This window comes from Calliphora vicina, chromosome X (assembly GCF_958450345.1).
Source record: "Calliphora vicina chromosome X, idCalVici1.1, whole genome shotgun sequence".
Classification (NCBI taxonomy): domain Eukaryota; kingdom Metazoa; phylum Arthropoda; class Insecta; order Diptera; family Calliphoridae; genus Calliphora; species Calliphora vicina.
The window spans coordinates 7,775,024-7,787,351 of record NC_088785.1 but is presented as its reverse complement, the minus strand read 5'-3'; the positions used below and the strand labels follow the sequence as shown (position 1 = coordinate 7,787,351).

Sequence of the window (12,328 nt, the reverse complement as noted above, 5' to 3'; positions counted from 1 at the left end):
AAATTTATTTGAATAAAAAATTATTTAATTGACGAATAATAAATGTATTCGGAAATAAAATTGTAACTTTGAAATAATTAATTATATGCTCTATATTTATTTGTTTATGTTTTAGAATGGCAGCAGTTCAGGTGATGTGGGCTTACGTGGTAATGGTCATCCTGGTGACAATCCTTTCTACAGTAATATCGACAGTATGCCGGATATTCGACCGCGTCGAAAATCTATACCATTGGTATCAGAACTTGTAAGTACAATATGGTTTTACTACAACATATACATACATCTATAAATAGCTTATCTTAACTACAGTCTGCGAACTAATTATGGCACACTATACTTATACATATAATCTTAATTTTAGTAGAAACAAATAGGAAAACAGTAGACAAAACTTTCGGTAAACGGATTTCAAAAGTTAATTGTTAAATATATGTAGGTGTTTGGTACATGCATATATTTCGATCATTATAAATGGCCGAGTCACCATCGGCCCAATTCTGAAAAAATATTCCCCAGGAGTTTTTTCCCTTTTCGTTTTTTTAACATAGAATTTGAATAGGAAAAATCAAAAAAGGGAAAAAAAACTCCCGGGAAATATTTTTTCATAATTGGGCGGTATAGCTATGTCCTCCTCTATATTGAAATTAACTGTCCAAAGACCCCAAACAACTTATAACCAGTAATTAAAGTTCAGTTAAATCCCTTTTCAGAAATGTGCAAAAAATGTGTCGCTTCACAACAAAGTACCTCCCTTTTTTATTTTGCGTATACTGTCAAATTTCAGAATTGACTCTTCACAAAAAGAAAATTATAAATTGTTTAAAAACTCAATATTCATTTGTGAACCTATAAAATACTTTTATTTTATTTTTAATATATTTTAAAACAATGATAGATATCGGAACAGATTAAGTTGATATAAATTCCCCGAACTCCTAGATAACCACATATGTATGACAGCAATATATTAGATATAGTCATGAGAAGTTTTGTGTTGAAAATCATCAAAATGGATGAGATATAAACCAATTTATACAAAAACATTAACCTTTGACAGGGATAATTGGATTTTGTTTTTAATTTTGTTTGTTGTTTAATATTAGATATGTATCCCTTTTATTTCTAACACCCATAACGGCAGATTCTTCACCTTCTACAGATAACTTCACAACATAACTTACTGTCAAAATTGGATTTTCCAATAGCCCAGCACACAGTGGTATAGAAAAAAATATGTAGAGCGAAATAAATATGTAACGGTAAGTACGATTTGTATGAAATTTTCCACGCACAAAGAGTTTAAGTTTTTAACTTGGACCTCATGGGCCCACCAGAGGCGCAACCAAGAGTCCTCAAAGTAGGACACCTCGGGTATGTTACATTTTTAAAACGATCTTATTTCTCCGTTTGTGTTCCGATTTCAAAAAAAAATTACACATGTAGAATCTACTCGAGCACTACAAAAAACCTAATCGTAGCTCTCACTTATCTCTTAAAATTAAATTTTCAACATTTTTATCCATCCTATTGAAAACTACAACAGCCCTCGGATCCAAAAATACGTTTATTTAACCCAAATTATTTTTAATTAACATAGGTGTTCAATAATTTTGGTCCCTAAAGATCTCCCTGGATATCAATAAATCTTTTAATTTTTAAAAATATTTCTTTGGGAATAAAATATATAAAAATATACATTATGACAAACAGGATATAAATCAGAATATTTTCAAGGTTATTTATCATGTGAAGGAGTAAAATGTGTAGATATGTACAGGATGATTTGTGATTTTCCAATTTTCCCAACAGTGTGTATATAATTATTTCGCAGACAGTACATGGATTATTTTTCCTCGTTAACCAAAACATCTACATTTATAAATAATATTGCAAGCTAATTTTAGCAAAATTCTAAATGTCTGTCCGATATTTATATAATTCCCACACATAGTGGTGCAATATTAATACACATTGAAAATAAATCTGTATAAATCGTATAGACTAAGGGGGGGCGGTTCACTAGGCCAAAAGTTGAGCAAAATGGAAAACAATGGAAGTTTTCGGTTTTTTCTCCGATCCGATTTGAAAGACTGTAATATATATGAAATCTAGTTGTTGAGATCAACAATGCTATATGTAGTACAATCAATTAAATCGGATCATATACCCGAAGTGCCTTACTTTGGTAGCTGGTGACCCGAACCCCTTTGGTATATAAGGTAGAAAACTCGATTTGGTGGAAATTGCACCACTGTGCGCCTCTACAACTTTTCAAAATATGCATAAATATTTCTTACCTTTTTAATTTTTATAAATCAGTAGTTATTGTGTTAACATGGAATTTAGCCATATGTAAATAATACTTATACAATATTGATTGATTGATTGATTGATTGATTGATTTAATTACTATGTCTTACTGAAATAAGTAATCTATTCTAATAATCAAAATACACTGTAAAAAACTCATCAACAACGACAACAACAATGTCTTATAATGTTTATGTTTTATATGCTTTAATTTTAATTTTAGTTTTATTTTTAATTAAATTATTATTAATTCCTTTACAATTATTATTATAAATTTTATTCTAATTATTTTACATATTCCATTACAAAAATATAATAATTCGTGTTGCCGACAAAAATATCAACATTAAATATTCATTCATATTAATTTCAATCACAACGTTCTGAAACAACAATTAATTCACTTCAGTTTTTAACCCACATACTACTAAATATATTTCAACAATAATGAAACAAAACTTTCGCAAGTACTCAATCTCAAACATATATAGTACATACTACATACATACATACATATACCTGAGGGGTTAAAAAAGTATGATTTTTCAAAAACTCAAATACATCATTGAATGCGTTAAATAAAATTGCATATATTTTAAACAGTTAAAAACAAATTGATTGATGATAACACTGTATTGTAAGTAAAAAGAATAACACACCAGTATGCCGACACACATAGTCTTAATTTTGGGCCATACTCCATTTTAAATGGTTATCACAAAATCTTATAATAATATGACTTATTACCTTGACATTTCGAAAAATACAAAATTTTTTTAGAGCTTTACCAAAAATTTTGTCGTTAAATAAATTAATTACATTTAATTTTATGAGTAATATATTTTTCTCAAGTTTCATAAAAATCGGCCCAAAAATATATAATATTTCATTCCAAATAAACGCTTCACGATTTAAGGGTTAACGTTTTCAGATTTTAGTAAAACCTTCAAATTATCTGGACTTAAACGTTTAATTTAAAATTCATAACAGTATAGAAATTGGGCTTATTCGCCAAAATATAGCAAACAAATAATTTTTTCCCGAAATCCGCAAAATCCCAGGTACGATAATTGGTTGGCCAACCTAGAGAAAACGTCACCAAAGTGATATTTCAAAAATTTGTTTTTGTTTTATGTACAAAAAGTGAACCAAACAAACGCACAAAAATTCAAGCGTTGATTTGCCTTTCATAATTTGAAAATTGTGTACACAAAACAAAAACAAATTTTTAAAATGTGTGAAATGTTGTTTTTGCTTTGCACATAAACATCACTTTGGTGACGTGATTTACAAAATTAGCGCCTAAAACTCATATACAAGAAAATACAGATGGTGATGGCCTGGGTAGGGTTTTTATCCCGGGAATTCCCGGTACAAATTTCCCGGGAATTTTGCCAATTTTTCAATACCCGATTCCCGGGGTTTTAGTCGGGAATGCCTATATGTCTATAATGCCTATGGCTATAATAGACCGCTTATTATTATTTATTTGGGGTTTTTCGTATGAAAACTTAAAAAGTGAATTCATTATTTATAGAATTTATTTCTTATTGAATCATTCAAATTTCTTTAAATTTCTTCTTCAAATCCATAACAAAATGGCTTCAAACATTTATTAATTGATTAAATTTTTCTTCAATTCAAATCTAGTACAAAAAGGCTTTTCAATTAATTTTGTAAATGATTTGATTTAACAAAAATTTAATCATTCAAAGTTTGAATAAATTCTGTTATTAATTAACTTTAAAATTAATTCAGTTTAAAAAAAGGCTTTGGAATGAATCTAAAAAATTCAATATTATTTATAGATTTATGGAATGAAAGGCTGACATTCTTTAATTACGGATTAAGATTTTAGTGAATTAAGCTCAAATTTTATTAATCAATTCGAAGCTCTGATATTTAATAATTATAACACTAAGTTTTTATATGAAATTTGGCTATAATATTCCTAATTTACAGTATCATTATATATTTCGGGAATAGCCGGGTACCCAGGATTGTAGAAAAAAATTTCCACAAACATATACTTGTTTACTGTAAACATATATATGGTTGATACAATCATGTGAATCGTAAATTAACTATATTATGGTTACCACAATCATGTAAATAGTTACTGTGAATATAATATTGTTAAAAAACTTGTAAACTTGTTTTTTTAAGTAGAAATTTATAACCGGTTATAAAAAATAAAAAATTAAAACAAATAAATGGTTACAGTAAAAATGCACAACTATATTTTTTCTCTGTGTGTAGAAACCATGAAACAATTCTAGCGGGGAGACGGGCAGTATCTTGATATCTTTTTTATATTGATGTATGAATGTTATTTGGTGGAATTCAGAAAGTGGATTTCAACATACCGACGGGCATGGCTCTCGACTCCAATATCTATAAAAATCCAGAATATATACAGTTTATGGGGCCTTAAATGAAAAATGTGGAAATTACAAACTTATATATGTATGTATAGTATACATTGTATACACTTGTCTCTCAAGGTGAAGGGAGTAGGTAGACCCATAAATAAATTTAGGTGTGTCGGCATTTTGATGTGCCATTCCAAAAGTCGATATAATAATTATAGTTTATTTCTGAATCCTTTTCGTAATGGGGAGCAACAAAATTGTTCAATAAATCTTTGTTGAATTCACATTAAAAATTATTAACATAAACTTTATTTGCACAGTTATTGTTTTTGTAATCCTAATGTTACTAGTTTAACCACAAATTTTGTAGGCGTTTTAAATTCTGAGGCAGTATGTTATCTATTATAATGAGCTGATGATCCATTATTTTGTATTATAATTATAAAAATATGGTCCTGCATTGATTCCACTAATTGGACCAGCACTCAGGCGATGAACCCTATTCATGCAATGCATTGTGTTGGAACTAGGAAAATAGGTTATGGGAGGGAGGATAGAGATTTTTTGTTAAAATTTTGATAAATTTTCTCACATTTTTGTGGAGGGAGTGTTATGGTTTGCGAAACAATGGATGAAGACTGCATATTTCAACAAGACAATAGTAGTGTTCGCGTACTTGATAATTTGTACAAATTATCACTGGAAGTTACGGGATTCCGTTCGTTTACTTTTAAAAACTTGTAACGAGAAAGCAAGAGGGTGTTAAAAGTGACAGTTCGTAGATAGAGAACATGTTATTTTTTGTCCAACATAAAAATATGTTTAAAACATATGGTTGCAAATATAAACAAAACTAAAAAGTTGAAAATTAATACAATTTACAAGTTTGCATAGAAAAGATGTAAAATAACACAAAACAAACGTTTTGAATTGAATTATAATAACATACAACTTATTTTTACAAATTGTTGTTCGCGTACTTTTTTTTGTAATTTTTCAAATTGAGAGTAATTTATTTTTACTCTCTAAAATAAAGTTACTGGATATTTTTTACTGGAAAGTACGAGAACACACCTAATGCTGCAATTCACTTTTCAAAATAATCCAAATCGCTGAACATAATACATATTCCTCGGTTGGACTAGCCGGCTTGCAGACTGGATTTAAATGCGATGGAGGATTTGTTCGTGTAAATGGCACATACATTTTAACCAAATAATACCACGAATCAAAGCATAAAGTCAATGACAGAGTTCAAACTGAATATTAAACAAAAATGGGAGGATATTGATCTGAATATTCTAAAATAATTGGTGGAATCAATGCTAGACCGTACTTTTTTAATAATACAAAATAATGGATCATCTCAATATAAAAAATAAAAATTGCATTAAAATTTAAAGTGCGTTTATAGGAAAACGCCTTTAAAAATTGGGGTTAAACCAGTAACATTAAGATTAATATGCAAGTTTTAGTTAATAATTTTTAATGTGAATTTAACAAAAAATTTTAGCTTCTTAAATATTATTTAAACCAAATTTTTGATAAGTTGTTTCTAAAAAGTGTATAAATACTGCAACACGTTTTGGTATGTGTTAAGGCTTTAGATCACTTTACAAGGGATATAATGTCGCATGCGTTAGATTCAAAATAATAAACACAGTATTTCATAACACTAAGCAAACATTGAAATTTACTTTCGTGGTAAAATTTTAATTTTGACGAGGAAGTAAAAAACTGATAATTATGTAATGATGTATGAAAATCTATATAGGTATTTGATTGAAACGAAAAATCACACTTTTTCTTTGCTCCCTTACAAATAATGTTAGCTATAAATTATTTATTCGATTCTCTTTACGTTTTTTATTTCCAAACCGAATGTATGTAATGAATATGGATGTATCCGTTTAATATGGACCTGCAGGTGCTCAAGGTACAGATTTAAACTAATGCGATGAATATGAAAAACATTTTTTATTCACAAACATAAAATAAAAAATCTTGTTTCCGGAGTTTTAAAATATATCATTCCAATGAATATCACCAATTCCTTTAAATATGAAAAGACAATTCAAGAAATAGTTGTTAAGAGGAAATCAGCTGTGCAAATATATATAAAGCCAAACAAACAGAGTTCGTACATTATTCGACATGCCAAATTTGTTGAACTCAGTTATTCTGAGACTGAATTTAAATCTTTTTCCGGATCTCTGTATAAAGACCTGCCTGCGATGAGACTAAAATTACGGTCACACTTGGCTCTAATATTTACTCGAAAAGGGTACTCATTTAGGGTACTCATTTAAACGCTTAAGCGAAATCTTTGGAACAAACAATGGTAAATATAGTTTGCAAGATTTTGCATATGTTCCTGCTGTTGGATAACATTTCGATACATTATGCCATTTATTCATCGTTCTCTTTCAAAGTCACACACAATTTATATAAATATGTATGTATATTTAATTGATTTTTATTCTTATATAAATAAAGGTAAACAAAAAAATATCTGAATCAGTATTGCGGCATTGAAGCATTTGCAGGAGGAGCCTTATTTTTTTCAGAACAAAAACCCAAACAGAATTAAATAAAATCAAGCTGAATATCTGCTGTGATTTGTCATAAGCAAAATAAGTATTTCAAATAAATAAAAGAATTGAAAAATAAGTTTCGTCACTTTCAGCTAATTTTAATTGTAGTTAAACCCTTTTTGTTTTCTGTAGTACTATCGCTGTTTTTTGTTGAAAAATTTTGAAAATTTAGGGACATACATATGTTGTGATTAAGTAGGTTTTGAATTTTTTGTCAGTTATTAAAGCTTACATAGAGTCCCATTAATGAAGCGTAAATATGACTTTACTGAAGCTAATATATGGCTGTATAAAAACCTACGTTTGATCTTGGTTGAATCTAAAATATTGTAAAGGCCGACGATCATAGTATACTTCAAAATTTGTTTCGAATTGGTGATAATTAGATGGAATATATATGTATAATTTTTCTCGAAAACTCCGTATATGAGAAGTATGTTCTTGTTAAAGCAAACAAGAATTTGCGAATGTTTTTACATTTTATTAGATTGATTCACATTGGCTTCACATTACAAAAATTTGTTTGTTTCGTTACTTTTTTCCGTAGTTTTTATAATACAAAACACTTAAAATTAATTAATTAATTAAATAATTAACTATTTACTATATATTATTAATTTTTTTAAAATACACAACGCGAATTGATTAAATTATGTACTATAGTTAGTAGTTCACACGTATTGCTTTTATAGTTTTATGTTTTTTTTTTTTTTTTTTTTTTTTGTTTAATGATGTTCGAGTTTTGTATCCAATAATGACAATTTTTATTTTATCTATATTGAGCTCACTCAGGTATGAAATAACCCTGATAAAACTACTAGTACAGACAAAGCCTGTTTTACTGAATGATATATCATTTTTATTATTTGTTGTAGTAGTTTTTTAAATTTGGTAATTTTAATATATTAAATACATTTATGCTATAATAATTTTTTGTTTTATAATATTCTATCTCTACTTATGTATTGCCTTATTTATGCTGGTATTTTAGCACCTTTGTTTTGCAAAAAAAAATATAATCTTTTTTCGTAGTTCAACAGCAACTTTCGCATATTTCTTGAAAATCCATGCAGAATATTAAATATCAAATTATTAATATTTTAATTCACCAAATTTTCTAGACTATGGCCGCAACAAAACGGAATGCAGGTCTCACATCTGCAGTACCGAGAGCAACTCTAAATGATGAGGAATTGGTAAGTTTTTTTTTTTAATTTGCTACATACATATACATATGTATGTTTGTATGGATTGATGGATATGGGAATGTGTGTGAGTGAGTGAGTTTGCGGGCGACAAAAAATTTGTTTTCTGTGGCGCAAAGTGGCGGGAACTGTTTAAGATATCTTAACGAAATTTCATACGATTCGGGCTGAGGTGTTTTCGAGTTGATTTATTGTTGTTCAGATTCCTAGGCGAAACCAAAAATTTGTATTTTCATAATTAAAAATAATTATAAAATAGCGTTAAGGGTGTTTACGATAATATCGGTAATCGGAATGTAACGATAGCTTAGAGGTATTTAAGAATAACGGATGGTTTTCTTCACAATTAAGTGATGATTCTTGATGGTCTTTCATTAAGCGCTTCATATTATGGCCTGGACAACGTCGTTTCAAAGAAATATGGACCAAAATGTGATCTTTTCGGGATGCATGCACGGATCTCATGTGGATTGGTATCATCCCAAATTCGACCATTTTGTTTGTTGTCGTACCCATTCATCTAAAAATGTTCGAACGTCCATTTATAAAAAACAATTTTACCATTTGAAAAAAAACTGAATATAAGACAGCTTCGGAAGTCTTACTGGATGATCATTTATATCGGAATATATTGAAAACTTAGTAGGTTACACCATATTAGCACAACTCGTTCGATTTTTCGTATTTGGTTAAAAAATTATAAGTAAAAAAATACTTGCAAATTATACTAATATTATTTTTTAATCTGATCTATTGAGCAAAAAATTTTTAATTTTTAGAATTCATAAAAATTAAAAACGACCAAAATTTGTTAACTTTCCCCACCAATAATGGTGGAAGGATTAGGCTAAATAAATAGTGTGAATGAGCGAATTGTTGGTAGATCGTTCTATTTGATTTTTTTATAAATATACATATATAAAATATGCAATTTAAGTAAGAAATTAAAAATGTTAAACGTTCAACAGAAAATGCATGTGTATAAGAAGGCATTGCAGGCATTAATTTATCCGATTTCATCGACCACCCCACATAATTTTGTTTTATGGACTGCAACATCACCCACCTATTGTTACGAGTGCGAGGGTCTTTTATGGGGCATTGCCCGTCAAGGTGTTCGCTGTACGGAGTGTGGCGTAAAATGTCACGAAAAATGCAAGGATCTCCTAAATGCCGATTGTTTGCAAAGTAATTACACATATTTATATCAAAAACATACAATTAGTAAATTAATAAACTATTTTATTACAAAAAAAAAAAAAAAAAAAAAAAAAAAAACATCAACAACTTTAGGAGCTGCCGAGAAAAGCTCTAAACATGGAGCTGAAGACAAAGCACATTCGATAATAACGGCTATGAAGGAACGCATGAAACAACGCGAAAGAGAAAAGCCCGAAATATTTGAGCTTATAAGGTAAGTGAACCATTTATCAATGTTATTATACGTACATATTTATTATATATACGATATATGTATATGTTATACATTATTCATACAATTTATGAATAAACTAAATTACTGTCAATGTAATGTGTGACTACAAATGTTGACAACATTGGTTACGAATTGGGTTTTCATTTGATTTCTATATTAGTTAAGCTAATTTAGGCAAATGTAACATAATATATATCCAACTAAAACCTTATAATACTAATCGCTCGCATTGCGGACAAACCTTTATAATCAATTCAATAAAATGTCACTCCTTGTATAGTCCGATTTAATTTTTAGTCTTCCATTTCGCTCTTCAAAATGATTTAAATAAATACTTCCTGTATTCATTTTTTTTTTATTTAAATATATCTTTCAATTTCCATATTTAGCCCGAATGTCACACCTTTCAATCTATCTATCTATCTATTTATCTATCTATTTATCTATCTATCTATCTATCTATCTATCTATCTATCTATCTATCTATCTATCTATCTATCTATCTATCTATCTATCTATCTATCTATCTATCTATCTATCTATCTATCTATCTATCTATCTATCTATCTATCTATCTATCTATCTATCTATCTATCTATCTATCTATCTATCTATCTATCTATCTATCTATCTATCTATCTATCTATCTATCTATCTATCTATCTATCTATCTATCTATCTATCTATCTATCTATCTATCTATCTATCTATCTATCTATCTATCTATCTATCTATCTATCTATCTGTCTATCTATCTATCTATCTATCTATCTATCTATCTATCTATCTATCTATCTATCTATCTATCTATCTATCTATCTATCTATCTATCTATCTATCTATCTATCTATCTATCTATCTATCTATCTATCTGTCTATCTATCTATCTATCTATCTATCTATCTATCTATCTATCTATCTATCTATCTATCTATCTATCTATCTATCTATCTATCTATCTATCTATCTATCTATCTATCTTTCTCATCCACTTAGTAACCTACTACTCTACACCAAACATTTGAACAGGGCTAGTCGTACACATATAAATCATCCTTATAAAGGAATTCGAAGATCATTGAATCATGTAATTCATGTGCTTAAAAACTAATTTTTCTGATATTTTCTGCTGAATTTTAAGTTTTGATTTTGATAATTGAATACACAGTTTTCGTTATTGGTTGAACTTTAATAAAAAAAGTTATTGAACACACAATTTTCGTAATTGAAACATACAAAAAATAACTAAAATGTGTTTTCAATTACGAATATTGCATATTCAATAACTTTTTTTATTAAATTTCAATCAATAACGAATATTGTATATTCAATTATCGAAATTATCAAATTCAAAACTCAAAATTCAGTAGAAAAAATATTAAAAAATTTTGTTTTTGAGCACATGAATACATGATTCAATTATAAAATTATTGAAACCAGTTCAATATGTGATAAATATTTGAATTGAAACTGTTTAGGAAATAGTTTTTTCTTATTTCCGGAACATCGTGAACAAAAATTAGAACTTCTTCCAGTAGAATAATTCTACTTATTTTTCGGCTTATTTGTGAGTAAAGATTTTTAGATAAACTAAAAATGTTCATTAAAAAGTTATTTCGGGAATACAAAATTAATACTTTAGTAAGATTTAGTTTTCATATGCTAAATTCCCAATTTACTTTTTGATAAATTCACTGAAATATATTGTTGGCATATAAGCTAGTTCCTATGCTCATGTCAATGGTTGCTTAGGTCAGATCATCAGTAAACCTTTACCCAAAAGGCTTTAGAAAAGCTAAAGATGTTATACAAATCAAACTATACAGTGTATGAGAATTACAAACACTCAAGCTCTATTTGTAAAAATATCAAAGCTTAAGCAAAGCACCAACAATACCAAGTGATTTTATCTTTTCTTATATTCCCTACTATTTGCGTTTTATCATTTTTAAATTATTGGTAATTTTTTGTAATTTGTTTACCCGTTTGTTCTTCAAATAGTTGGCAACACTGATAAAATCAAATAACAAACGTATTTGTATTTTCTAAACAGATAGTCCGATTTAAATCCCAGCAAAACAGCACCACTGCAGTGGTTTAAATCTTTAAATTTTAAACCTTATGCATAAACGAGTAGTTTGCTTATCATTAACATCAAAGAATAATTCTTTTTGCATCATCTGTTCTAAAGTTAGGATCACACGATTGCCGCAATGCACCAATTATTGGTCTATTTTATACGTCAATCGTGTGATTTCACAACTTATTGGCTCATATGTCAAGTAAGCACAATATTACTTGACCCAATCAAATGCAGGCCTGGTGCGGCAATAAGCACAACAGCTGTTTCTCTGAGTTGCCGTAAACCAGAACAATCGTGTGACTGGAATGCCATAATTATTGCCACTA

At 28.5% G+C, this 12,328-nt stretch overlaps 1 protein-coding gene across 1 annotated transcript in view; it reads left to right on the top strand.

The window, feature by feature from the left end:
• LOC135962851 (serine-rich adhesin for platelets-like) overlaps window positions 1-12,328 on the top strand; it is a 191,291-nt gene that overhangs the window by 85,000 nt on the left and 93,963 nt on the right. The window contains exons 4-7 of the mRNA XM_065514755.1: window positions 116-247; window positions 8,401-8,475; window positions 9,453-9,672; window positions 9,778-9,898. Coding sequence (XP_065370827.1) covers window positions 116-247; window positions 8,401-8,475; window positions 9,453-9,672; window positions 9,778-9,898 — 548 coding nt within the window. The remainder of the gene's footprint in view (window positions 1-115; window positions 248-8,400; window positions 8,476-9,452; window positions 9,673-9,777; window positions 9,899-12,328) is intronic.